The sequence below is a fragment of the Aspergillus saccharolyticus genome (assembly GCF_003184585.1).
Source record: "Aspergillus saccharolyticus JOP 1030-1 unplaced genomic scaffold BP01scaffold_6, whole genome shotgun sequence".
In the NCBI taxonomy this organism is placed as follows: Eukaryota; Fungi; Ascomycota; class Eurotiomycetes; order Eurotiales; family Aspergillaceae; genus Aspergillus; species Aspergillus saccharolyticus.
Genome location: NW_020290616.1, coordinates 648,083 through 671,367, shown reverse-complemented (window position 1 = coordinate 671,367; position 23,285 = coordinate 648,083). Strand labels below are relative to the sequence as shown.

The 23,285-nt window shown below is 51.7% G+C and overlaps 7 protein-coding genes across 7 annotated transcripts; 5 read left to right on the top strand and 2 right to left on the bottom strand.

Moving 5' to 3' along the window:
• Window positions 1–838: 838 nt before the first annotated feature.
• pigc (phosphatidylinositol N-acetylglucosaminyltransferase) lies at window positions 839–2,657 on the top strand. The gene is made up of 2 exons (XM_025573193.1): window positions 839–1,264; window positions 1,323–2,657. The coding sequence occupies exons 1-2, from the start codon at window positions 904–906 to the stop codon at window positions 2,483–2,485; spliced, it is 1,524 nt and encodes a 507-aa protein (XP_025433793.1). The 5' UTR covers window positions 839–903; the 3' UTR covers window positions 2,486–2,657.
• Window positions 2,658–3,123: 466 nt separating this feature from the next.
• On the top strand, window positions 3,124–4,774 carry BP01DRAFT_313957 (glycosyl hydrolase, family 18; the record flags this gene model as incomplete). Its single annotated transcript, XM_025572522.1, has 4 exons — window positions 3,124–3,307; window positions 3,367–3,659; window positions 3,740–4,346; window positions 4,475–4,774. Coding segments are annotated over exons 1-4 (1,275 nt in total), but the record flags the coding sequence as incomplete, so codon positions are not given.
• A 313-nt stretch (window positions 4,775–5,087) lies between these two features.
• BP01DRAFT_389716 (uncharacterized protein) lies at window positions 5,088–5,811 on the bottom strand (the record flags this gene model as incomplete). The annotated part of the gene is made up of 4 exons (XM_025577939.1): window positions 5,088–5,205; window positions 5,312–5,462; window positions 5,542–5,601; window positions 5,691–5,811. 4 exons carry the CDS (start codon window positions 5,809–5,811, stop codon window positions 5,088–5,090), a joined length of 450 nt encoding a protein of 149 aa, XP_025433791.1.
• Window positions 5,812–6,698: 887 nt separating this feature from the next.
• Window positions 6,699–8,439, bottom strand: BP01DRAFT_335379 (uncharacterized protein; the record flags this gene model as incomplete). The annotated part of the gene is made up of 5 exons (XM_025573192.1): window positions 7,695–8,439; window positions 7,602–7,637; window positions 7,462–7,530; window positions 6,972–7,394; window positions 6,699–6,941 (listed from the first exon to the last, which is right to left on the bottom strand). The coding sequence occupies exons 1-5, from the start codon at window positions 8,028–8,030 to the stop codon at window positions 6,699–6,701; spliced, it is 1,107 nt and encodes a 368-aa protein (XP_025433790.1). The 5' UTR covers window positions 8,031–8,439.
• A 4,445-nt stretch (window positions 8,440–12,884) lies between these two features.
• On the top strand, window positions 12,885–13,677 carry BP01DRAFT_198217 (uncharacterized protein). The gene has a single exon (XM_025571004.1). The coding sequence runs from the start codon at window positions 13,153–13,155 to the stop codon at window positions 13,567–13,569; it is 417 nt and encodes a 138-aa protein (XP_025433789.1). The 5' UTR covers window positions 12,885–13,152; the 3' UTR covers window positions 13,570–13,677.
• A 168-nt stretch (window positions 13,678–13,845) lies between these two features.
• Window positions 13,846–16,109, top strand: BP01DRAFT_371989 (putative MFS transporter; the record flags this gene model as incomplete). Its single annotated transcript, XM_025576704.1, has 3 exons — window positions 13,846–14,029; window positions 14,105–15,847; window positions 15,922–16,109. The coding sequence occupies 3 exons, from the start codon at window positions 13,846–13,848 to the stop codon at window positions 16,107–16,109; spliced, it is 2,115 nt and encodes a 704-aa protein (XP_025433788.1).
• Window positions 16,110–18,700: 2,591 nt separating this feature from the next.
• Window positions 18,701–22,739, top strand: BP01DRAFT_380366 (putative sensor histidine kinase/response regulator; the record flags this gene model as incomplete). The annotated part of the gene is made up of 5 exons (XM_025577218.1): window positions 18,701–19,041; window positions 19,131–19,266; window positions 19,334–20,619; window positions 20,673–22,411; window positions 22,468–22,739. 5 exons carry the CDS (start codon window positions 18,701–18,703, stop codon window positions 22,737–22,739), a joined length of 3,774 nt encoding a protein of 1,257 aa, XP_025433787.1.
• Window positions 22,740–23,285: the final 546 nt, after the last annotated feature.

Genomic DNA, 23,285 nt, shown 5'->3' with positions numbered 1-23,285 from the left:
GGTGGTCGCTACCACTAGCGAGGACAACACTTTCCTGGACAGAGACTTTTCGCCATCAGAGGATTCTGTCGACACCGACACTGAATCGACGCTAGAGATTGAGCCTGAGCAGCAGCCAATGATGATTTCAAGGAAAAGATCTGACCTGGAGTCACCCGCACCGAAGCGGCGGAAATCAATCATGCTATGCTAACCCATCATCTATGCGGAAGGTGACTGGCTGCCTTGTGTTTGTGTTATGTTCTGAGGATAACCCCTAACGATTTATCTTCGCTGAAAAGTGCAAAACCGTGAACGAATTCTTTGCGCAAGCCCTCGACTTCTTTAAACTACAGCATAAAACCGAGCTCAGGTTTCTCGGCTGCGAGACTGACACTCATGGGAAGGTGTGGCCCCCCGAGGACGGTCATGATGAGTTCAAAAGTTATATGGTCTGGGCGGCACTACACAGCCTCAAAGAGAAGGGCAACGTTCAAGCTGCATAAATCATGGTCAAGTCTGTTATCCCATCTTAGAAGGTTTGCGCAAGGTGAACATAGGTGATGCATGTGCTATCAGACAAACGACGAAAGACTCATCCAACACCAGAGCTTGAACTTTGCAACCCCCCGACTAGTTTTCAGCAGTATCGTACATCTGAAACAGTTGATAGAAGACAAGGCTAGGAATTACATACACTCGCTGAGTAGAATTGGTTTAGTTAATATGGCTTCAAACCTGATTATTGTGTTAAAGTATGTGAACAACAGAATAGCGACGAGATGACTAATCCCACGTGGGCGGCGTGCCGGAAATGGCGATTCGCGTCACTGACGAGGTGGATGCCACTCTCCCATCTTGACCTGCTACCTCTCTCTCGATTGCATCACATCATGCTTTAAGCATGAGTCCGGGTCCTGCTCGATGCCTTCGCTGTCCGATTCGCCTTCTTCCGTACCGCCCCCTGTGCCCGTCGAAACCCACCCGAACCGCAGCGTCGGCCTGAAAGAGCAACGAGCCCTCCCTGATCCCACCCGGCTCGCCCCTGAAGATGCATACTACACTTCTTCGCTACCGCGCGCGCGGCCTACCTCGGCCCACTTGGACGACTCTCTGCGCGTGTTAAATCCCAATGCCATCTCTGCTTCCTCGGTGGCTGCGCTGCGATCGCCGCCGGCCGTGCTAGGAGCGGGTGGCCGAAAGGAGGTACGAAAGTTGCGGGGGACCAGCAGACGAAGACGACGAAAGGGCGCTTGGAAAAAGCTACTTTGGGTGAAACAGTCCTGTACGGCCATCATGTGTCTCTTATCCTCCGATATGTGCGGATACTAATGGGTGCACAGATCCTGACAACTATACGGATACGGAGACCTTCCTGGACCACCTTCAGCGCAATCCTCGGGTACGACCCTACGATTTCTGGCCGCTCGTGGCCGACTCCACTGTCATTGTACAACACGTTTGCTCGGTAGCTATCTTCGTATGTTGCTTCGTGGGCATTGTGCAGGGCCGCGTGAGTCCGGTCTCCGTGGTCTGCTGGGGCAGTGTTGGGACTGCGTTGGGCTGGATATTCTGGGATTCCTGGATCCTGCGGGAACATGTGGAGAGTGTTTATGTCGCAGAACGCGCATCCGAAGGGGATGATGGGTCCAGTGCCAGTTCCATGACCAGTTCTGGCAACCCGTCCGGTCACACTTCAGGTTCACGTCAGGGTGGGCAGAGGGAGAGCCAGGTGCATGGCCTAGGACTGTCCATGGCACATCATGTAGCCCATGAGCCAATGCAGCGACAGAACACGGGGGACAGTGGCGATGCTGATGGCAGTGCACAAGAACCCGCATCCCCTGTGACAGGATCAGCGAGCGGCTCTCTTGGTGGCTTGTCTCACGACCCGGACATGCTGCCGATGCTTTCCTCGCGGAATCGGCAGCGTCTCTCTACCGTCAAGTCGGCATTTCTGATCTACTTTGCTTTGCTCGGACTTAGCCCGATTTTAAAATCACTTACCAAGTCCACCGCCAGCGATTCCATCTGGGCCATGAGCTGCTGGTTGCTGATCATGAACATTTTCTCCTTTGACTATGGAAGCGGAGAGGGCGCAGGCGCCACCAAGTTTCCGGCTTCGCTGTCTACCAACGCAGCGGTGATGGCTTCCACCGTGTTGGCGTCTCGACTGCCGTCCACAACACATGTGTTCAGCCTGATGCTTTTCTCAATGGAGGTTTTTGGGCTGTTTCCAATCTTTCGACGACAACTGCGTCATGTGTCTTGGACAGGTCATGTTCTCCTAACGCTGACACTGGTGCTCGTAGCTGGGGGCGCAGTGGGCATTACCCTGCGTGGCGGATGGGCGGCCTTTGTGGTTGGGTCTATTTTAGGCAGCATCCTGACAGCACTGGCCATGGGAGGATGTAGCTGGTGGCTAATCAGCCTTCAGAAGTATAAGAATGTGGTGACTGGTCCATGGGATCCAGCCCGTCCGATCATCCGGCGACACTGGGATTAGAGATTGCAGCCCCGGGGCTTTGTCGTGTGGCTGATACCAGGCTGAGAAAACATTTTACAAGATACCCCTACAGTATTGAGATTTTGGATCTAGCGCTTTTTCATATGACATGACCATCCCAGGCTGGCTTTTCAGTGTAAAGATTTGACATTGGGCGCAACGCCAAGTAAGGACAGGGGATTTGACTTCGATAGCTTCAAACCACTATCCCTAACTTTTGACACCTGAAGGACTGAAAGAGGCGTGTATGAAGTGTTTCAGAATTGAGTGGCACAGTGCCGGTTAGCGGTTGAGGCATCCTCCGTACTTGCTTGTGGAATGCCGACTGGTATGTCACTCCAAACCAAACTCCAACCAACTCCCAGACGTGACGCAAAGAAGAATCTGCTCCCTGGCTGCAGGTATGAGCAACCTTCATACCGTGTCTACCATGAACACACTTTATTTCGATCTCATTCACACAATCATTGCGAGATTTGTGGAGTCGGAAATTCTTCCGTCGCATGCCTATTCATGACTGGCGACATCCCGGGGTCTAGGCAGGAGGCAGCAAATACCCCCAGGTGGAATGGAGGCCTGTCTCTTAGTGTGTTTGCTAACATGTTCATTGTTCCTTTTCTACTGGCAAACACAAAACCCAGACGACGGTCGCTTTTAAGTCCGGCTTTTCAGTTCAGGGCGTCGCACAACACCCATCAACCACCGTCCATACCAACTCCACGAGACAGGTGCAGATTCGACGAACATGCTCAAACGACTCGCACTGGCCCTAATGGGCTTACAGTGCGTGGCCTCCATGAGGATGGCCATGTACATTGACCAGTTGAGTCTCTCCGGGGTGCTATGCCATCCGGGCCTCAGCAGCGACTAATCCTGAGCAGATACCATACTGCCAACCTGCCGGGCAAGGACAAGACGCAAGGAATCACGCACGCCATCATGGCGTTTGCACCCTCGACGTTGTTCAATTCGGATTCGCCGCCGCAATTTACCCCCTTCGAGCCCGTGTCGACGATGCGCAACCGGTTTGGTCCTGATACCAAGGTGATGATTGCCATTGGCGGATGGGGTGACACGGCTGGGTTCTCGCAGGGATCCAAAGACGAAGCTTCTCGAACCCGCTACGCAAAGAACGTCGCTACGATGATCAACAATCTGGGCCTGGACGGCGTTGGTAAGTGACTCTCTCGTCTCCCTGTCCCCTTGGTGTCTCAAACGCACAATCGGACTAACCTGCGAGAAATCACCCTCCAGACATTGACTGGGAGTATCCCGGCGGCAATGGCCAGGACTACAAGCAAACACCCAACTCAGCCAAGGTCCCTGAGATTGACAACTACCCGCTCTTCCTCAAGGCTATCCGCGACGCGATCGGCCCCAACAAACTGCTGTCAATCGCCGTCCCTGGCAAGCTGGAGGACTTCATAGCCTTCACGCCGACCAACGGACCCAAGATCTGGCCGTCGGTCGACATGGTCAACATCATGAGCTACGATCTCATGAACCGCCGCAACAACGTCACCATGCACCACACCTCGGTGGTGGATTCGCACACCACCCTCAAGGCGTACTCTGCCATCGGGCTCGAGGGCAGCAAAATGAACCTGGGCTTCGCCTTCTACGCCAAGTGGTTTACCACCGACCCCAACTCGGACTGCAAGACCAACCCCATCGGCTGCAAAGCCGCCGTCATGGAGAACGCGGATGGATCCGACAACGGCAAGTCCGGCGCCTTGACCTTTGAGAAGAGCTCCATGAGCCCTGCGCCGGGTAACTTGAAGACCTCGACGGACGGTACCTGCGGCTTCGACAAGGGCACCAAGTGTCCTTCCGGACAGTGCTGCAGTCAATATGGAAACTGGTAATTGCCCCTTTCCCCAGTCTAGCTCTCAATCGGTTACCCCTTTACCACACAATACACGAGACCCTACACAATACACGAGACCTTGGTCCGAATGTGAACTGACTCCAGAAACCCCACCCTCACAGCGGTACTACCGACGACTTCTGCCAGGCTGGCTGCCTTTCGGACTACGGCACCTGCAAGGGCATTTCGATCACGGACTCGTGGCGCCGCGCCTTGTCCGAGGGAACCACCGACGCCACGATGGGCGGCCAGTATTACTTCGACAGCGCCGTCAACATCTTCTGGACCTGGGACACGGGTGACCTGATCGACCGTAAGTTCACGGACATCGTCGACGCTGAGAAGGTCGGGGGCATCATGGCCTGGAGTCTGGGAGAGGATACCTTGTCGTTCGAGCATCTGTCTGCCATGCAGAAGGGGGCGAGTACCCGATAAGGGGGGGTGGAGGAATTTATCTACGTATTAGTACAAGTACTATATCAGCACTGTACCAGGTTGCAGAACTGGTCGATGTAGTCCATGATGCAGAAAGAAACACATTAAATCAATGTACCAAGAACATCTCCACCCCCTTCCATCCAGATAACCCTCCAACACAATGGTCAAACAATGAGCCCAGATTTGTATTCTATACACTGTATATACAACTCACGCAAGGTCAACTCGCGCATGAGCCAAGCCTGCCCAGACTCATCCATGATTTACAATTACTTCCACATCCCCGTCACCAGCAAATCAAGTGCAGCTGCTGGATCCGTAAACGAAAGTTCCATCTGAGTCCTCACATCCACAGGTTCCATCCTCCGGGCTCTTAATGCATCCCGTTCCAACGCCGGAGGACTCGCCGTTGTCGCTTTTCGAGCAGTTTCAGTCAGCCCCATCGGTTCCTTCCATGATTGAGATAACCTGGTGACCCCGGTCCGAGACACCAGACAAAGTAAATAAGGGGGAAAACATACTTCCAGAAGAAAGTCCAGCAGTCCGAGTCCGAGTCGGTCATCTCGGCGTCGGTGGGCGCGGTGCAGGTGTAAGCGCTGCAGGTACCGTAGGGGGCGCCGTTCGAGGAGTCGTACTCGTGGTCGGTCACGAAGACGGCGAAGGTTTGGGTGCCTGTTTTTTCTGTTAGTCCAAATCCTTTGAATGTGTGTCCCGTCAAGGAGAGAATAAGTTGGAGGAGTTTAGAACATACCCGAGGTACGAGTGTTGTGGGAGCACTCGGCGGCTTGGATAGCCTTGGAGACTTTGCTCGCTGTTATATTGTGAAATTGTTAGCCAATGATCTCTCCCAAGATCTCCCAAGAGGGAAAGGGTAGGATGAGTTGAGGTGCCGATAGTTACCAGAGCAGTTGTAGGTTCCAGGACATTTGCCCTTGGTGTTGGTGGTGCAAGGGTCGACGGTCGCCGCGGCCAGCGAGGCGGCGCTGAGGAGGACGTAGAGGAGGGAGTTGGCGGAGACCATTGTTGCGAGTCAACGAATTGATTGGGATTTCTTGTTTGGCTTTGCTGGGTGATGCTGATAGAGAGAAAAAGTAGTTCGAGTTCCCCGGGGTGAGTGTATGCTTTTATATACATAGGCAACCAGCTTTCTCCGCATCAATTCTCCCGAACTCCCGGGTTCTGAAGGATGAGCAGCATCGGATCGAGCATCGGGTTACTCCGTCCTACTATATCTGACACTCCCCGGCCGCGAGAAGTACGCGTTCGAATCGTTGCGAAACGGAAATCAGGGGGCGAGGATGGGGTCAAGTGGAGCCATTCCTCACGGCCTAGATCCTGTGATGCTAGCACCCTTTCTGCTTGGATAGTGCTCGTTTCGAGAGACGAGAGACGAGAGACGGTGTATGGGTGTGTTAGGACGGTCTGTCATCACAAGACAGGCTTCTAGAGGTGCTTAGTCCGGGTCTAGAAGCTCTTTGGATTGAGGGGGGAGAGGGGCCGGATTTTGAGTAATTTAAGCTTGTTACAACGGCGTGGTTTGGGAATATCCACTTGGTCTCCACCCAGCGGAATCGGCGCGAGATCAGGAGATGCTAATTGAAACGGCTATGAGATTATAGTTTCAACTCAATTATAGGTTTCGGCTCGGAAAGAGCGCAGTTGATATCTCTCCTCTCGTCCTGCAAAAGCTGGCCGAGACTCCCGTAGAGGGCGCTTCAGATCACATACAGTCTGAGATCCGGCTGATGATAATTACTGGTTATAGACTGCCTAGTAACACCCAAGAAAGCAACATAGAAAGAAGGAAAATGATCCAAACAACAGACTGAAACCCCATGATGACATTCGGACCAAGAAAGGGTATAAACACGACCTCATTCGACATGCTCGCAAATTCCAGCTCATCACTCACTTTCGACTTGTAGCGTCCAATTCAGTCGGCCCTCTCGCCATTGCTTCGTAATATACCTGTCCTGGCTGCGCCACTTGACCCGGTTCCTGGTACACCTGCTGCTGTTGCTGCGCACCCCAACTCCAATGACCTCCCTGGCTCTGAGGCTGCGGCGATCCCGACTGCTCTGGGCTGGTTGCATACACCGCCGTTCCGGGGGACTGCGCGGTCCCATAATCGTACGGCTGCGGCAACGGCTGCTGTTGAAGGGGTTGTCCGGACGTCTGCACCATCCCAACTCCAAGCCCGGCGGCTCCCGCGTCATACTCACCCTTTCCCCGTCCATGTCCTTGACTCTGTGTCTGATCTTCTCCTCCATGACCAGGGATCAACATCGCCGCCCACCGCGCTGTCCGTTCCGTGCGGCCATCTTGCGAAGAGATCCACTTCTGGTACACCCGATTTCGTCCCATGAGGAAGAACAGGGCTCCCAAAATGCCGACAAAGGCCACCGAGCCCACCACAATCCCAGCGATGGCGCCACCGCTCAGGCCGCCGGACTTAGACGACGACGACGAGGCGGATGGGGCGGCGCTGGAGGTGCTGGTGGAGGTGGGGATCGAGCCTTCCGCCGGGATCGACTGGCCGGGAACGAGCATGTAGGGGTAAGTCTTCGCTTTCTCGTATTGCGCTTCCCAGGTCATTGTTTCGTTCTAGCCGAGCGAATAAGCGTTAGTTTGTGGATAAGGATGGGAGATTTGAATGGACAACACGACGTACAGGGTTAATAACGCCTACCATGCCGTTGACGAGGCAGGAGTCTATGGCTGTGCAGTAAAAGAAGGTTGGCTATGTCTGGAGTTAGTCGGTTGTTCGAAAGGCACCGCACAAGCCTAGCTGAGAGCGTGTCAAGAACATACCTCGGTGTCGTTGACTACAAGCGACCAAGTAGGTGGCTATCACACAATGCGTATTAGAAAGTCGCTCAAGGAGAAAGTTATTAGGAGCAATACCGGTCCAACGATCTCGCCATTATCTTCATTGAAACTGTTGAACATCCCCGAGTAGAAGACCGACTTGCTAGCTGGCACGCACGGCGCCAGGTAGTCTGCTTTCACGACTGAATGATTTCGCGGATAGAACTCGAAGACGATCACGTCGCCAACGTTGGCGGTGATATTATGCGGAGAGTACCCATGGGGAGAGGTTTTCGGGCCGACTTCGACCGTGTGCGTGACCGTGCCTGTTGTCGCTGACGAGGTGGACGAGCGGCTTCCCGTCGCGGTCGACGATAAGGTGGTCGTCGTCGCCTTGGAAGTTATTGACGAGGTGGCCCCGTAATAGGACATTCTGAGGGTTTTGGTGGTTGATGAGGAGAACAAGGAAGTGATTCAGGATGTTTTACCAGCATACGACGTGAAATTTGAGGCAAGGTTGGCTGTCAGAAGAAAGGGGCTGGATAGAAGACAGAGACAAATTCCTTCTTCATGGGTAAGACAAGGCTGACCAGGTCGTCGAATCTGGCTGTGCACGTCGCACAGAGTGTTCGACTGGCGAGGTCGCGAGTTATACACTGGGGGTGGAATAAAGAAACAGGGATTCGTATCTGAACCTGAAGCATTTACGGACAAAGAAAGATGACATCGTCTCCGACCGAGAGATTGTCGGTACAGACGCAAATAAGATCGAGACTCAAGAACAGAGACTTGACATGAGAAGCTTCTCCTCTGGAACTATCACTCGTGTTTTCGTCTTCAGGCTCTCGGTCGCCTGTTGGGAATACAGTGGCTCGTGTTCGTGATCGACTGCTGGCCTTGCCATTGGTTAGGGTTCTGGCACGGACAGCCATCCGAGCCATCAGGCAATCAATATTTCTTGGCTCAGGGTTAACCACAGAGGGTTAAACATGGTTAAATCACTGAGAGCTTTGAGTTCATAAGACCTTTAACTCTTTATCTCGGAGCCATTGTTTGTTGCTGCTCCCCCGTTGTATGGAAACCCGGATTACTTATCCATGTGTCGCTTCTCCATGGTGGTGGAATTCACGGATTACTCACATGCAGAACCAAATGCAGGGTCTGGCAGCCAGTCTCAATATACCCTTCTCCCAGGCAGCCGGGGTCTCACAAGCAAGATTCATGATTCTGGTCCCGTGTTGAAGCTTATTTTGCCCGCAATATCTTCCATGGTCCATTCACCAATTCACGGCTCGAACCGGTGGAAACATTTGTGGGAGGTGCGCCGTTCAATTCCTGCAAACCTCGAACATTGAAGGATGAAATCAACCACATTAGCACCCATGAGATAGTCGCCAGGCTAGTGATAACGTCGGAATCCACTACCCTCTCGACGATTTCAGCTTCGATTCGTCTTTGACGCAGATATTGCCCCCCACATCCGCGTGGCGAAATGATATCTTGGTATAATTTGAAGAACATGAATGTGTTGAGTTCACTATAGTAGTCAATCTCTGAGGGCCGTGGTTCGTGCAAGTCATGCGAGAAATGTATAACGTACCTCAAGTTCGATTCTGCGGGTGCCTTGGATCGCGCGACAATTCTGAACCAGACATAGGGAACTAAGAGTCTAGCCTCTCAGATTGTGAGTATGGTCGGAATATTCAGCACTTAGCATGCCGACGCGAAATCTTGGCTGACGAGTGTGTGTGAGAACAGAGAGATTCCGAACTGCCCTTGAGCAAAGGTAATGCCAGCATGGTAGACCTACCTCGCCACACTAAGTCAATCGGACCCGTGTATCAAGGCAATGTACACGTTGCCCAACCCTGTCACAGAACCCAGGTGCTGGTGTCTGTTTGATATGAGGCTGTCGCTTTGCAATAAAGGTAAGACTGATGTGGAGGGAGCCAGGTCGGGGCTCATGATGAACCATCTCACTTGGCAAGATGGGGATGTTTACTAGTATGTCTGAGGTGATTAGATGTGAACGATCAAAGTTCCATGGGATCTTCAGCCGCTTCTCTGCGCTTACAGTAGCTTAGCCCCGCCGGCAAGCGGGCAGCCCGAATGGGTAATCGAAGTATAGCCGCTATGCTACTCAATTCCATCCTTAGTGCCACCTCTCGGCTTTTACAAGAATTTTGCCTCCAAGTGATTAAGCCAGATTGGTGACTTCGGGTCTATTGATGTATACAGCGTGGTGAGTGGAAAGAGCAGCCACAAGCCACATATATCTGAAAAGAATAAGGGACTCACCCACCACTAGTGACGTCAAGATCAGGCTGAGGACTGTGCAACAAAACTTGAACCAAAGGAGCCAAAGACACGACGATTGAGTATCCCGCCAGCTACAGTCTTTGATAGCATTTTTATAGAAACATCAACCCTGTTCGAACTACTTCTAGAGACTCGTGCCGAGCAGACTCCGTTTCGCATCATAGGTTTGAGACACCAACTCTCCTCATATCACAGACACATTCACAGACACAGATACGTACACTTCTAGCTTGACATCCTTGATCGCTTTTGCCGCCGTGTGAATGTGGCCTTGATAACCTCAAAGAGCTGAATCTCACCACCATCATCACTCTATGACATCATGCCTGCATGAGCTCTTTTGCTTGACTTCCCTATCATTGTCATATCGTTCTGATTCCACATCGTTCTCTTCCTAAAAAGACTTGAAGCCAGAGACAACGCGTTCATATCCCCTTCTTGGAGCTGGAGTGGGCCAAAATGTCTGATTCTTCTTCCTCGTCAGCACTGGCTACCACCGATACCTCCGTTTTTAACCAATGCCAGCGAGACATAGAGACAGACATAGACACTTTTTCGAAAACTACCCCTACCGCAATTCCGACCATATGGACGCTTCTGAAAGATCCTTCTCGACTGACGCATGTGGCATTGGCTCGTTGAGGTGTCACTGCGCGTTCACTAAGCCGACGCTCTGATCGATCCATCTATACCTCGGCGAGCTGCAAATGATGCCCAATTTGCACTGTGGCATTGGTGCTCTGTTTTCCGCTGGTGGATAGCTTACTGCACACCTCTCGCACGATGTTTTAATAACCATCTGAGTTTTACGATAACCTAGTGTACGCTGATGAGGATTTGGATGGAATACAGCGCGTTATACACAAGCCTACCACCAAGCGGGGAATAATTATCGCTTTCTTAAGCCTCCGTCTTGACCCGTTCCCCATGTCGCTGGCCTATGTTATTGCCTTCCGAGAGGGCTACTGTGATGCTCGTTGATTTGGCTGCTAGATCAACCCATAACCAGCAGCCCTTGATGATGCTTGATCAGCTTATGGATGAATTTCCAGTCCCAGCTATTATCTCTCAAAACAAGCTTGACAACAACGAGAATAGTTAACGACTACGATGATGGTCGGCTTTTTGCACTCGTCCGACATTTCAAAGACCTCGCCGAGCACAATGACGCCGAAAGGAACATGAATACTGGAGAAAATACCGCCCGCTGCAGTAAGAATTTCAGGGAAGGGAGACTTGCAACTACCGTCTCTCCGATCATACTACTCCCTGATGAGAAGCCTGCACCTGGCCAAACCGATGAAGAATTCTTGGCTCCTTGGCGTGCTGTCTCAGTTTAAGAAAGTTAATGGATGGTGTCCTTTCTGCGGCCACAAGCGCCATAGGTTGGTTTACTGTTACTACATACACCTGGAGGATCGCCTGTCTGAATGGAAGCCTTGGAAGAATCTTTGGTGCTATCAGCAACCCGACCCAGAAGGCTTCGCGTACGTGTTTACTGCCTAACTTGCTAACTCGATTGGTTGATTAAGAATGTCTACGACGACCTCCAGCCAAGAAACCTCAACACCGGGAATTGCCCGGATGGCCTCTTTCATGTACGTAGTTTAGCTTCATGGCTTCAGCCTGCGGTCTAAGGGGAGGATGTGACGGCAGGCCGATCCACCCGACCGCCCCCTGCCCCGCCGCCGTGGCGATAATAGCCCCTATAGTCTCAGATAGATAGCTGAATTTCACCACTATCATCATTCCATGAGAAACGTATTTATTCGCAGCTCACAGACTGGCGCAGCATGACGTGTTGCAGCAAATAACAGCCAATAACAGATAATCGACAAATGTGCGTCCAGGAGCGACCGAGGCACAGACCTATATCATAGCTTGCCAATCTTTGTGATGTGGCTAGCACTTTGCCCAAGCTGGATCATATGTAAAAACATGATGCGCGATCACGTCACGTTTTCAGAGTCCCCCGAATATATAACTACCGCACAGGTTTCTTTTGCTATACGATCAGCAAGTAATTCCCTCTGTTGACTGTAATATATGGGCAGGATGTCAATGAGCAAGAAGATGTGAGCGGAAAGTCTCACATGAATACTAGCCATACTGGCAATCCAAAATTCGTGGATAGGGGGTGTTGCACAGGTCCTTACACATGAGAAGATTCATCGATCGTCCATAGCTCTGGTTCTGGTTCTGCGTGTAAGGCTCCTGAGTCGATCAAGTCTTGATTGTTGCGATACTACCTAGTCTCTGGACTGCACGTGGGGATGCAAGTCAGCACTACCCCAGAGCCACAGTACGCCAAACCCTTCCTCCTTGACTTTAACACACTTCAAGTCTCACAAGCTCACGACCGCTCACTTCACTAATTTAACCTGACTGTCTCCTTTTCTCAAGCATCGATAGTCACCTTCTGGGTCTTCAGCAGCTGTTTCATATATAATTCCCTGGTTATGTGCTGGACTCAACCTGGCAAGTTACTCAGCGAAAGAAGCACAGGCGCATGACATGATGGCAGTGCTGATCATTTTGCGTGGTCAAGGGGCCCCACACCTTCCTCCTCTGGCTGACGTTTTTTGCCATAGTTGCTGGCTGGACAAATGCTCACCTCGTGCGCGTCTCGGCTTTGTGCGTTGAAACTGCATTAGATCGGAGGCCCCCGCACTCGGACTGAGACTGGCCATTGACAGCATCAGGTGAGCGGCACCGCTATCGATTAGGGGGTCGATCCCCCGCGACGGACAAGGCTACACGAAGACCCCTACTGCAATGCATTGTACGCCGTTCATACCGGACAAAATCACCCCGGATCCTGGGTTGTAGACAAGCTGAGATAACTTAGCACCTGATGCGCTGCGTTCCTGGAACTGATACTTTGAACGATGACAAGGCTTATCCTGGCAGTCAATCAACCATGTTCGTGGGGTAGTTAGCACAGGAAGTACAGTAAAATTCACCGCCCCCGTAATAGGTGGAGGGGTAGCCTTATTTTTTGGAGGTCGAGTTTGGCGTTGCGCCTCGGTTTTAAGCGTGGATCTGCAGACAGGTCATGAGTGCAGACTGAATATCGTCATCGACACCGAACCAGCAAAGCAGAACCCTCCCCCCCCCCCCCCCCTCCTCCGTTTTTGTCAGAGAAATGATTTCGCTATCGCGCATGACGACTGGAATAGGACTGAGCACCTCATCACCTCATCAGACAGTTATCTTGTTTTTTCCATATTAAAAAATGGCAGAGAATTGGTGGGGAGGGGCGCTGGGCAAGGCGAAAGGATGTCCGCCGGAAACCGCGGACAAGCCAATCATCGGTTGCGGTGGCCGGCGGATGGATCACTGGATGGCCCTCGTTGCTCCCGCGGCCCAAATCGTGGATGGAATTTCTTCACTCCCACACCTCTTATCAGCCCATGATTGTTCAAATTGCTTGACTAGACTATCCTTCACCGACTCAAAATCTCACTTAGATTTTGATTTTTCTTGGTATCATGTTTCGGTTCCTTCCACCCGCCTGGGTTTAGCCTTCGGTTTCGACGCCTTCACCGGAGTCTTACGTCTATTATATAATGTCATCTTTCCCCCCCTCCTAGTCAGGTCAACTGATGACCTTGCACTGTGGCCGGTTCTGCTTCTCCATCGCAGGCCGTGATCGATTCGTGTCACCTAGCTGTTCCCGCGAGGTCTCCGTTCATCTATCGATCTCTCGTTGCCCGCCTATAATATAGCTCGGTCGAAGTGAACGCTGAGGCGTTGACATTTGCGATCGCTTTCCAAGCCGGAGGGTGTATAGAGTAGAGTCGGTCAGTTCATGTCGCCTGTCAGCAAAGAAGCCGATAATTGACCAAGTCCTATCTCGATAGTATCCGGATCGCCCCTCACATAGAGACACCTCGACGTTTTCACTCCGCCCGGCGGCTTGCTCACCATGGCTTCTGAAGGATCATCTGTGGCTCCAACGTCGGAGAAGCCGCTCCCGAAAAGGAGCCGGCTAAGCAGCTGGTTTGGGAAAAAGTCGTCTGGGACATCCGCGACGGATGCAGAGAACAGTTCCTATCGTCCTAAATCTACTCTTGGTATTCTGAGTGACAAAGAGACCGACGAGGTACCTGGTGAGTGGTCGGAGCGCGTAGGGGAATTCAATTAGCAGTGGCTGGGAATGCTATAGCTCATACTCCAAATAATAGGAACGGTTCTATTGCTCTCTTCCAATCGCAACGAGCCGTTAGGCTTGAGGCATCAACCACGCCGTGGGTCCGTGTCGTCCTTGCCATCACCATATTCACCATCGCGCACTTCTTCCCGCTCTGTTCCGCCCCAGAAGAAGACGGCCAACGGTCAAATAATCCTGAATCCGCAGCCCGATGATTCAGCAAATGATCCCTTAAACTGGCCTGTATGGCGCCGAGATGCTGCTTTGGTGTCCTTGGGCTTTTACTGCCTCATGGGCGGGGGTATGACTCCAGTCCTGGCTGCCGGCTTTTCCCAGGTCGCCTCAGATTATGGTGTGTCAACGCAAAAGGTGGCTTATACCACGGGTTTATACATGCTTGGGCTCGGAGTCGGTTCAGTGATCATGTCGCCGACAGCTATTCTGTTCGGCAAACGACCAGTGTATCTCCTGGGTGCAACGCTCTTCATTCTTTCTGCCGTCTGGTGTGCGCTGTCTCCCAATTATCCCAGTCTGGTCGTCGCTCGTGTATTCATGGGCATTGCGGTCAGTCCGGTCGAGTGCTTGCCTTCAGCAACGATTGCGGAGATATTTTTCCTTCATGAACGGGCATACCGCGTTGGAATCTATACGCTTCTTCTGCTCGGTGGCAAAAACCTCATTCCATTGGTTAGTGCAGCAATCATCAGTGCCAAGGGATGGCGTTGGGTCTTTTGGGTTGTTGCCATTGTTGTTGGCGGCTGTCTCGCGCTGCTCTTCTTTTTTGTGCCTGAGACATTCTGGGATCGAACACCTCGACCTCATCAACCCCGCAAAGGCCCTAACATCTATCGCGGTGTATCAAATATCATGACCCATGGATTCAGAGGTCGTCACCCACATGCTCATCGTCTGGAGGATCCGCCCTCAGACGAGGATGCGGCTGCTGTTCAGTCAAACAAGACCAGGAAAGGGCATGTTGGGTTTGTCGACGGGGCACGCGAAGATGATACTCATGATTTGGAGAAGGTGCACAACGAGGAGCAGGAAAACCAGATAGCTCCTGCACACCAGCCTCGCCAAGGGACCTTATCTCCTTCGGAGCTCGAGACGGGTCGGCCGTTTGAACTATCTCCAACTCGTAGTGAGGCCAGTGTGGCTGTCCCGCCAGCCACTCCAGCAGCGCAATACACCAACCGCCTCCGTGAGCAGCCTAGGATCTCCTTCGCGTACTATCTCCGGCCTTGGAATGGGCGCATTGCTCACAACAACTGGTTCCGTGTTGCACTGCGACCTTTCATCCTATTCGCATACCCTGCAGTGCTATGGTCGGCCACTGTATACGCACTCTCTGTGGGATGGCTCATTGTGATCTCCGAATCCGTCAGCTCCATCTACGAAAAGCGGGATTCATATAACTTCACGTCCTTGCAGGTTGGCTTAGTGTACATCTCGCCGTTCGTGGGTGGTCTCCTGGGAACAGCAGTAGCAGGCAAAGTCTCCGATATCATTGTCAAGTATATGACCCGACGCAATGGAGGTATTTACGAACCTGAGTTCCGTCTGGTGATGGCAATTCCAATTGCTATCGCCACAACCATCGGTCTCATGGGGTTCGGATGGAGCTCCCAAGAGCGCGATGTGTGGATTGTACCGACCATCTTCTTCGGTATAGTCTCTTTTGGATGCTGCCTTGGGAGTACGACGTCCATCACATTCTGCGTCGACAGCTACCGGCAGTATGCTGGTGAAGCTCTAGTGACGCTCAATTGGAGCAAAAGTTCGTATTGCCCTTCTTTTCAGCTAATGTTTTGACTTCGACGTATCACCCCTCACTGACCATTGTATCGGCAGACGTGTTCCATGGGCTGATATTCTCACTTTTCATTGTGGACTGGTTGGACGCGGAAGGATCCCGGCTGGTATTTATCGCGCTGGGTGTGATTCAGATGGGTTGTTTAGCGACCACAATCCCCATGTATATCTATGGGAAACGACTTCGCATGTGGACCGTGAGGAAACAGCTCATGGAAAAATTTTAGAAGGATACAACGTGGGCGTCTGGTTTCTGACCCCATTCCCCTTCCATCTCACCTGCCGGAGAGGTGCCCATTGGTCAGCGGGATGGGGGCATATCTCGTCTTGGCCGCTTGGCGATCGACATCTGTACATATATTAGAACACCGCCATATTATTTTGTTTTCTTAAACATGATGCTGTGGTAGACATGCATCAAGCTATGACATCGCTTAAGTTGGCAGAGTGCTGTAGCTGACGGGCCACGATCCATTTACAGCGGGACGGAAGCTGTCCTACTGGATGGAATGATGGGGTGCTTGGGTATGATCATCTGATACCTCACACAATAACTTCCAGGTTACTTTTGATGCCAAATGGGGCACGATAAGCCCACAGCCTCCATAGCTGCACAATGATTGGCATAAACAAATCACAGCTGGAACTTACTAAGTGATCATGTGATCAATTCAGCTTTTAGATTGCTTAGTCACTTCAATCTGCCGGCCACATCTTCTGGACACTCAGCGACCGGTCTGCAGGCAGATTCCAAAGTCAAAACCCAGTCGGCCCAAGGCTACTGCAGCTGCAGGTGCAGCAACCAATTTGTCGATCATGACACGGGATTCGACGTCAGCGGTGAAGGGAAAACCTGATCTCTAAACATGTTTCGGAAAGCATACGCACAGGGAAAGACAATTCCATGTGCGCGCGCCCTTGTCTAGCCTAGCCTGCTTGGATTGCTCCCTCCACCGCTTGCAATATTGCAAGTGGGAAATTGGTGGTTGCTGAACGACTTTACCCACAGCCACACTTTCACAGCCTCAGGCAGGATGCTGTGTACCTTACCTAGTACCTACCTAGTACTCTGTAAAACCCTGAAAGCGGAGGACTCTCCATGAAAAGACCCATTCTCACTGGTGGGTTCACAGCCCGCTTCTCGATCCACCACAAGAATGATCACAGCCCCAAGAAGACTAGCGTTGAGTGAAACCAGGTTCGAAGCCAGACTCCCAGGCCCCGGGCTCCAAGGGCTGCCGTCCCGGAAAGCGGAATAGGCGGAGCCATCAATGCGGGTGGCTGTCCAATCACTCTCTCCAACTGGGATTTTCCGACAAGTCGAAGGATGAAATCGCTGAAGGGTGGGGTTCAAGTCATCGTCGAAGGCGAACAACTGACATGTTGGGATTGGATGCAGGGTTCGGGAAGGGTGCGTCAGTCTTTTGTGAAGTGATGATGATGAACATGGTATGTAGTCTACACACAGTATAGTACCTTTACCAGTTGGGAAAAATGGAATGGACGAAGAGAAATGGAGAAAAATGTATGCCTAGGAAGATTAAATCAGTGCACATATTCCTGAGCCGTCGCAACAACGGAGTACACTAAGTGGAGCTCGGGAGTTGCAGGCGGATAAAGAAGAGGACTAACTCCATAAATCTCATTTGTCGGATCAATCCCCCTTTGAAGTTTTGAACGGATTCTCAGATCCTCAGATCTACTACTGTGTCAGTTCCTCCGTACTCCGTTTTGAGTACTCTTGAGTCTAGGGCCTTTTCTTATATCGCCACATTTGGCTACCCCGGAATACTCCGTAAGGCACAGTGGTGTGGTGTGGACTGACAGCTGCTGATGAGGTGATTGACAGTCTCCATGGGTCACCGGCTACACGCACTCTTCTTCTGGATATGTGATTGTGATGTGTTGCCGACATTCCACGTAAGAGTCGCCATCCGGATTTGCCTGATTCATGTGTCCGTTGGGGCTGTGACTAAGCACCTTCTTCTTCCATCTCAATTCTGCACTGTGCAGCCAGCAGTATTAGTTATTGTACAATTTGTAACTACTGTATGGGTCCAATGAAAGATTAAAACAACTCCACTGTCACTGCTACAAACAACTTAAGTCATTTTTTGTACCAACATTTGCCGACTGACTGATGGACTGACTAAACCATTGACCTGATGGCTAACTAGTTACCAAGACCAAGTAACTACACCGATGCCCTCGTCTATTGCCTTACTTTCCTTCTCTTATCCTGTCGGGTCTTGTTTCGTCTTGCCCACTCTTCTGCTCCTCCTCCAACTCTCTCCTCCTTCAGGTGCCCTGCAAGCAATCCTTGATTGAGTTGATATTAAATCCGCTCGACTCCAGCTGGCTTTCCAGCAGCTCTTTCTCCCCAATCCTCTTCTTCTTCCTTCTTCCTCTCCTTCCTTCTTTCTTACTATCCTGCTACTACGTCTGCTCCGTATCATTCTGCCTCATTTCTCTCCTCCTATCTAGCCTCTTTCCGATATCTCCTCCCTGCGACGTCACCTCCTTTGTGCTTTTCTCACTAAAATTCTTCGCCACACTTTAATCCGATCAAGCCAGCGCCCCCATTTCCACCCCCCACCAGGATGGCTGCATAAGCCCGTTTGAGCGCCAACTCCCTCCCCCCCCGTCACATCAAATTTCTTGGGAGTTAGGTCCACTTAAAAATAATTATAGTTCTCGCTATTATTATTATCAACCTCCTCGACCTCATTATTCTTCCTCTCCTCTTCTAATACTTCTCTTTTCTTTTCTTTTCTTTTTCCCTCCTCTCTCTCTCTCTCTTCTTTTTTTTTTCCCTGCCATGGAACAATCTCCCCCGCCACAAAGGGGTGATGACCATAACGCGGGTCGCCGAGCCCGGGAATTGTACCGGTATTTTCACCCCCAACGCACCGGCATCCCTCGAGATCGCAGTTTCAGCTCTGCGAGTGATGATGCGTTTCCCTCTGCGAGCCTGGATCCCTTTGGCCACATTCCTTCGTCGCCCTCGTTATCTTCCCAATGTCCTTCGAGCCCGCCCATCGATGCCGTTCCTGCGGGGCTAGTGCCCGAAGCTTTGATACTCGGTGATCCTAATGCGACATTGACCTCGTTCGCGCAGCTCGCAGCTTTGCGACTCAATATTGAGCGTGTTCTAATTAGGTACGTCGTAAATCAAACCTAAATTTCATGGGGTAATCCCTGTCTGCCTTTCTGTGGCGGATGTCTGACTCGTCCGACCTCCCCGATAGTGTTTCGGACCGTCAGTCTCAATTTATCCTGGCGCAGAGTACCCAGAATGGGGGCATTAGCGATTATCAATCATCCAATGATGGCGTATGGGATGGTTGCTCAACATTATCATCTAGCGCTTGGAGCATGTGTAAGGTAGGCATCGACTTCTCGGAACATGTTCGTCAATACTGATTACTGAGACGATTCGCATTCCGTGCAGGCCACTGTTGCTCTTCCGCCCTCCCGTGAACAAGGACAGCGCCAATTCCTAGTCTTGAACGACCTAAGCCAAGATGACCGATATAAACGCCTTCCGTTTGTAATAGGCGAGCCTCAATTTCGGTTCTATGCCGGTACACCCTTGACGACGGACACCAATATCAACATCGGCTGTCTCTTTGTTCTCGATACTAAACCGCACGATGGCTTGAGCGCTGCGGAGAAGGGCACCATGGGGACGTTGGCTGGGTTGATCATGGACTATTTGAAGGTCAGCCGCCAGGCGTCTGAAGGTCGCCGTGCAGCCCGCCTGTCTCGCGGTCTTAGCTGTTTCGTCGAGGGGAGCTCCAGTTTTGTCGAGGGGAGCCATCCCTCTTCTTCTGTCAGTTCTGCGGCAGCACCCAGTACACCCCCTTCATCGAGTCAGAGAGCCAATCACCTATCCCTCGGATCGCTCAATAGTTTCGACGCCCCATCCAGACGGTCTCAGAGCAGTGATACTCGTTCGTTCAGCTCAGCATCTGAATCTAAGCTCGACCAAGCTCAATCCTCCGGACCAGATAACTCCTTTCCAGATTGGTGGGCCGGCAGTCGGCAGAAGGAATTGAAGGGCTCCGATGACTCTCATGGACATGCCTGGGCGTTCCGCCGCGCAGCTAATCTGATACGAGAGAGCCTTGAACTCGGTGTGGATGGCGGAGTCGTTTTCGTGGAAGCGAACAATAGTCCGATGATCGACGTCGATACAGGGAGCGATTGCTCGATAGAAGGCAATAATCCAGCTCCAGTGCTGGCTATCTCGACTCATGACGAACCGTTTGCCCCCGGTCCGGGCTCGAAAGTTCGCTACCCCGCAGCCTCCCTCGACACTGCCTTCCTTCACCAACTACTGCGGCGGTATAGCAGAGGCAAGCTCTGGTCATTCCATCGCGACGGCGTAATATCGAGTTCCGATGATGAGACACCACGCAGAAGTCGTTCTCGTGCCGCCAAATCCCCCGATGCTGGCAAGACGGGATCCAAGAGATGGAGGGCTACGGAGAACTCGTTGCTAAATCAGTATTTCCCGAATGCTACTCAGGTTCTTTTCGTACCACTTTGGAATTCTGCGAACTCGCAATGGTTTGCCGGCTGTTTTTGTTGGAACACTGTGGAGACGCAAGTATTTACCTCATCAGTCGAGCTGAGTTCCATTCTCGGCTTTGGATCTTCCGTAATGGCAGAATGCAACCGGGTGGAATCACTCATCTCAGATCGGCAAAAGGGTGACTTTATCGGCAGCATATCGTAAGTGTTTTCAAATTCGTATCATTCGCAGCAATTTGTTAATATGCCGGCAGTCATGAGCTTCGGAGCCCTCTTCATGGCATCCTGGCGGCCGCAGAGTTCCTGGCTGGTACGCAGCTTGATGAATTTCAATCCTCGCTCTTGGAGACCATCAACGCCTGTGGGCGGACTTTGTTGGACACAATGAACCAAGTTCTGGACTTCAGCAAGATCGTCTCGCTGGAACGGACATACCGGAATATGAAGCGAGGCCGGACGCCGCCTACTGAGTTGAAGGGCCTCGATCGGTTTTCCACGCATTTGGACACTTATGTAGCCACGGACCTGGCCTTGTTGGCTGAAGAAGTTGTGGAGGGCGTATGCCTAGGTCATGCTTATGGTCAAAAGTCCTCTGCTCCTTACGATCAACCCATGGTAGTGCCTTTTAAGCAGTCCAGGAAACCCGCGTCCGAGCTTGAAGCAGAGACGGCATCTCGATCTGACGTGGAAGTCATACTGGACATTGCGCACAACGATTGGACTTACCTTTCACAACCTGGGGCCTTGCGACGTATCATCATGAATATTTTCGGAAACGCAATGAAGTACACGCACAGTGGCCGTGTATCTTTGCATCTGGAGGTCACAGAGGCATCAGAAGGTCGTTCTCGTCGTCATGGTGTCGAGGAATTGGTCACATTGACTGTATCCGACACTGGCAAGGGCATATCCGAGGAGTTTTTGCGCGGTCGATTATACACACCGTTCGCTCAGGAAGACACTCTCGCAGTTGGGACTGGTCTTGGTCTCTCTATTGTGCGAAGTCTTGTCAAGGCTCTGAAGGGCAGTATCAACATTCACAGCCGTCCCGGTGAAGGGACCATTGTGAAGGTGTCCCTTCCGTTGATTCGACCGGGGCCTGAGGTGGATCTGGAGGAAACAGTAGGCCCACGCTCGCCGTCGGCCAAGGAAAAGGACGCACTGACAGAGTGTCGCATGCTGCGCGAAGCTCATGCTGGTCGTCGTGTCGCCATTTTCGGGGTAGAACCCGCGGAAGCAGCGACACATTCCTTCTGGTCGGTTTACTTGCGCTATCTAACCGATTGGTATGGCCTCGATATAGTGTCCTCTCACGATGAGACACCCGCGGACATAACGCTGGCGGAAGAGCAAGCTCTGGTTGTGGCCGCACAAGCTGAATCCAACACGACGCTCCCATGCCTCCTTGTCATTTGTGACAAGTCTGTCGATTATAGCACGAGTCGATCGCGGTGGCTGTCCATGGCTAATGTCGTGAACATCATTCGACGTCCATGTGGCCCACACAAACTCGCACGCAGCATTCGCAAATGTCTGGATGTTCAATCCGGGGCTCCGTCGGCAAGGACAATCCAACTCCCTGAACGTCCTTATCCCGTCACCCTGTCGTCCAGTGATATTTCCCCCGGAGAAAACATGTTCGAAATCCCCACTGATACTCCTGAGGTCCCGCCAGATGCTCCCCCCAGCTCTGACTCCTCGTCTTCCTATGATTATGTACGCTCCCAGTCATCTGACGCATTTGAGTCCTTATATGCAACTGAGTCCCCGTCATCATCCGTGCAACCCCAGTCGCCAGATCAGCAATCAGAGTTCTTAACACCAACTCGTCGCGCCCGCATCTTGGTTGTCGATGACAATTCGATAAATCTCAAGCTCATGCTCACCTTCATGAAGAAGCGAGAACTTCAGACACTGGACTCAGCTGAGAACGGCAAATTAGCCGTTGACGCAGTTGAAAAACTGCCTGAAGGTTATGATATCATCTTCATGGGTAGGTAGCATTCTACCGCATCATGGTATAGTCTATAACTAACACAACTTTTATAGACATGTCCATGCCAGTTATGAACGGCTTTGAGGCAACACGTGCCATTCGAGCCATTGAGAAAGAGCGCGGCGAGGGCTGCGCCCCTGCTGTGATCATTGCTCTAACAGGCCTCAGTAGCTCACGTGATGAATCTGAGGCGCTCACTTCAGGTGTCAATTTGTTCCTCACGAAACCGGTCTCCTTCAAAGAGGTTTCGAGGCTGTTGACGGATTGGGAGGAGAAAGACTCGCTGGAACGGCGTATGTCAGGATCTGGGTCTGGATCCGAATGAAGCAATTCCACCTTTTATAACGACCTGCATGGATCCTGTCTCTTGGATTTTTCATTTTTATGGTTTTCTTATTTGGATCATTCTGTGTTGGGCTTACACCATACACGGATATGAGGCATGAGTGATACCCTTCTCAAGACTCTGGAGTTCTTTTTTATGGTTGGAGTTCATGGTTTTTACTTGATTGCATCAACAATTATGCAATCGGGCTATAAAAATGGATTGTTTGGATATTAGGGCAGGTCTTATTATGTGTACTGATTTACTGGGTTACATTGGGATCACAAATCAATAGACAAGGCGGATGAATGTTGGAAGAGATTGATCACCAATTGCTTGATGAGGACTCTTTTTGGGGTATTTGTGCGTACTGTATGAGACTCGAGTGGATTAATCTCCCCTGACTGTTCTAGTCCTATCATGGCTGGGCGGATTGTCAGAAATTACCGTTCCTGAGGCAGGCAACTCCGCCGCCCGCCCGCAAGCGGCCCGCCACGTGATGTGGAGGCGGCGTTGCCCCTTTGCGGCCGGTGTAGAAACAAGTCC

Excerpts from the sequence above, each read along its gene's own strand:
- pigc (XM_025573193.1), top strand. The coding sequence starts at position 904 with ATGCCTTCGCTGTCCGATTCGCCTTCTTCCGTACCGCCCCCTGTGCCC. Across the intron at positions 1,265-1,322 it reads ACTTTGGGTGAAACAGTCCT|ATCCTGACAACTATACGGAT; the intron begins GTACGGCCATCA and ends ATGGGTGCACAG.
- BP01DRAFT_198217 (XM_025571004.1), top strand. The coding sequence starts at position 13,153 with ATGGCAGAGAATTGGTGGGGAGGGGCGCTGGGCAAGGCGAAAGGATGT.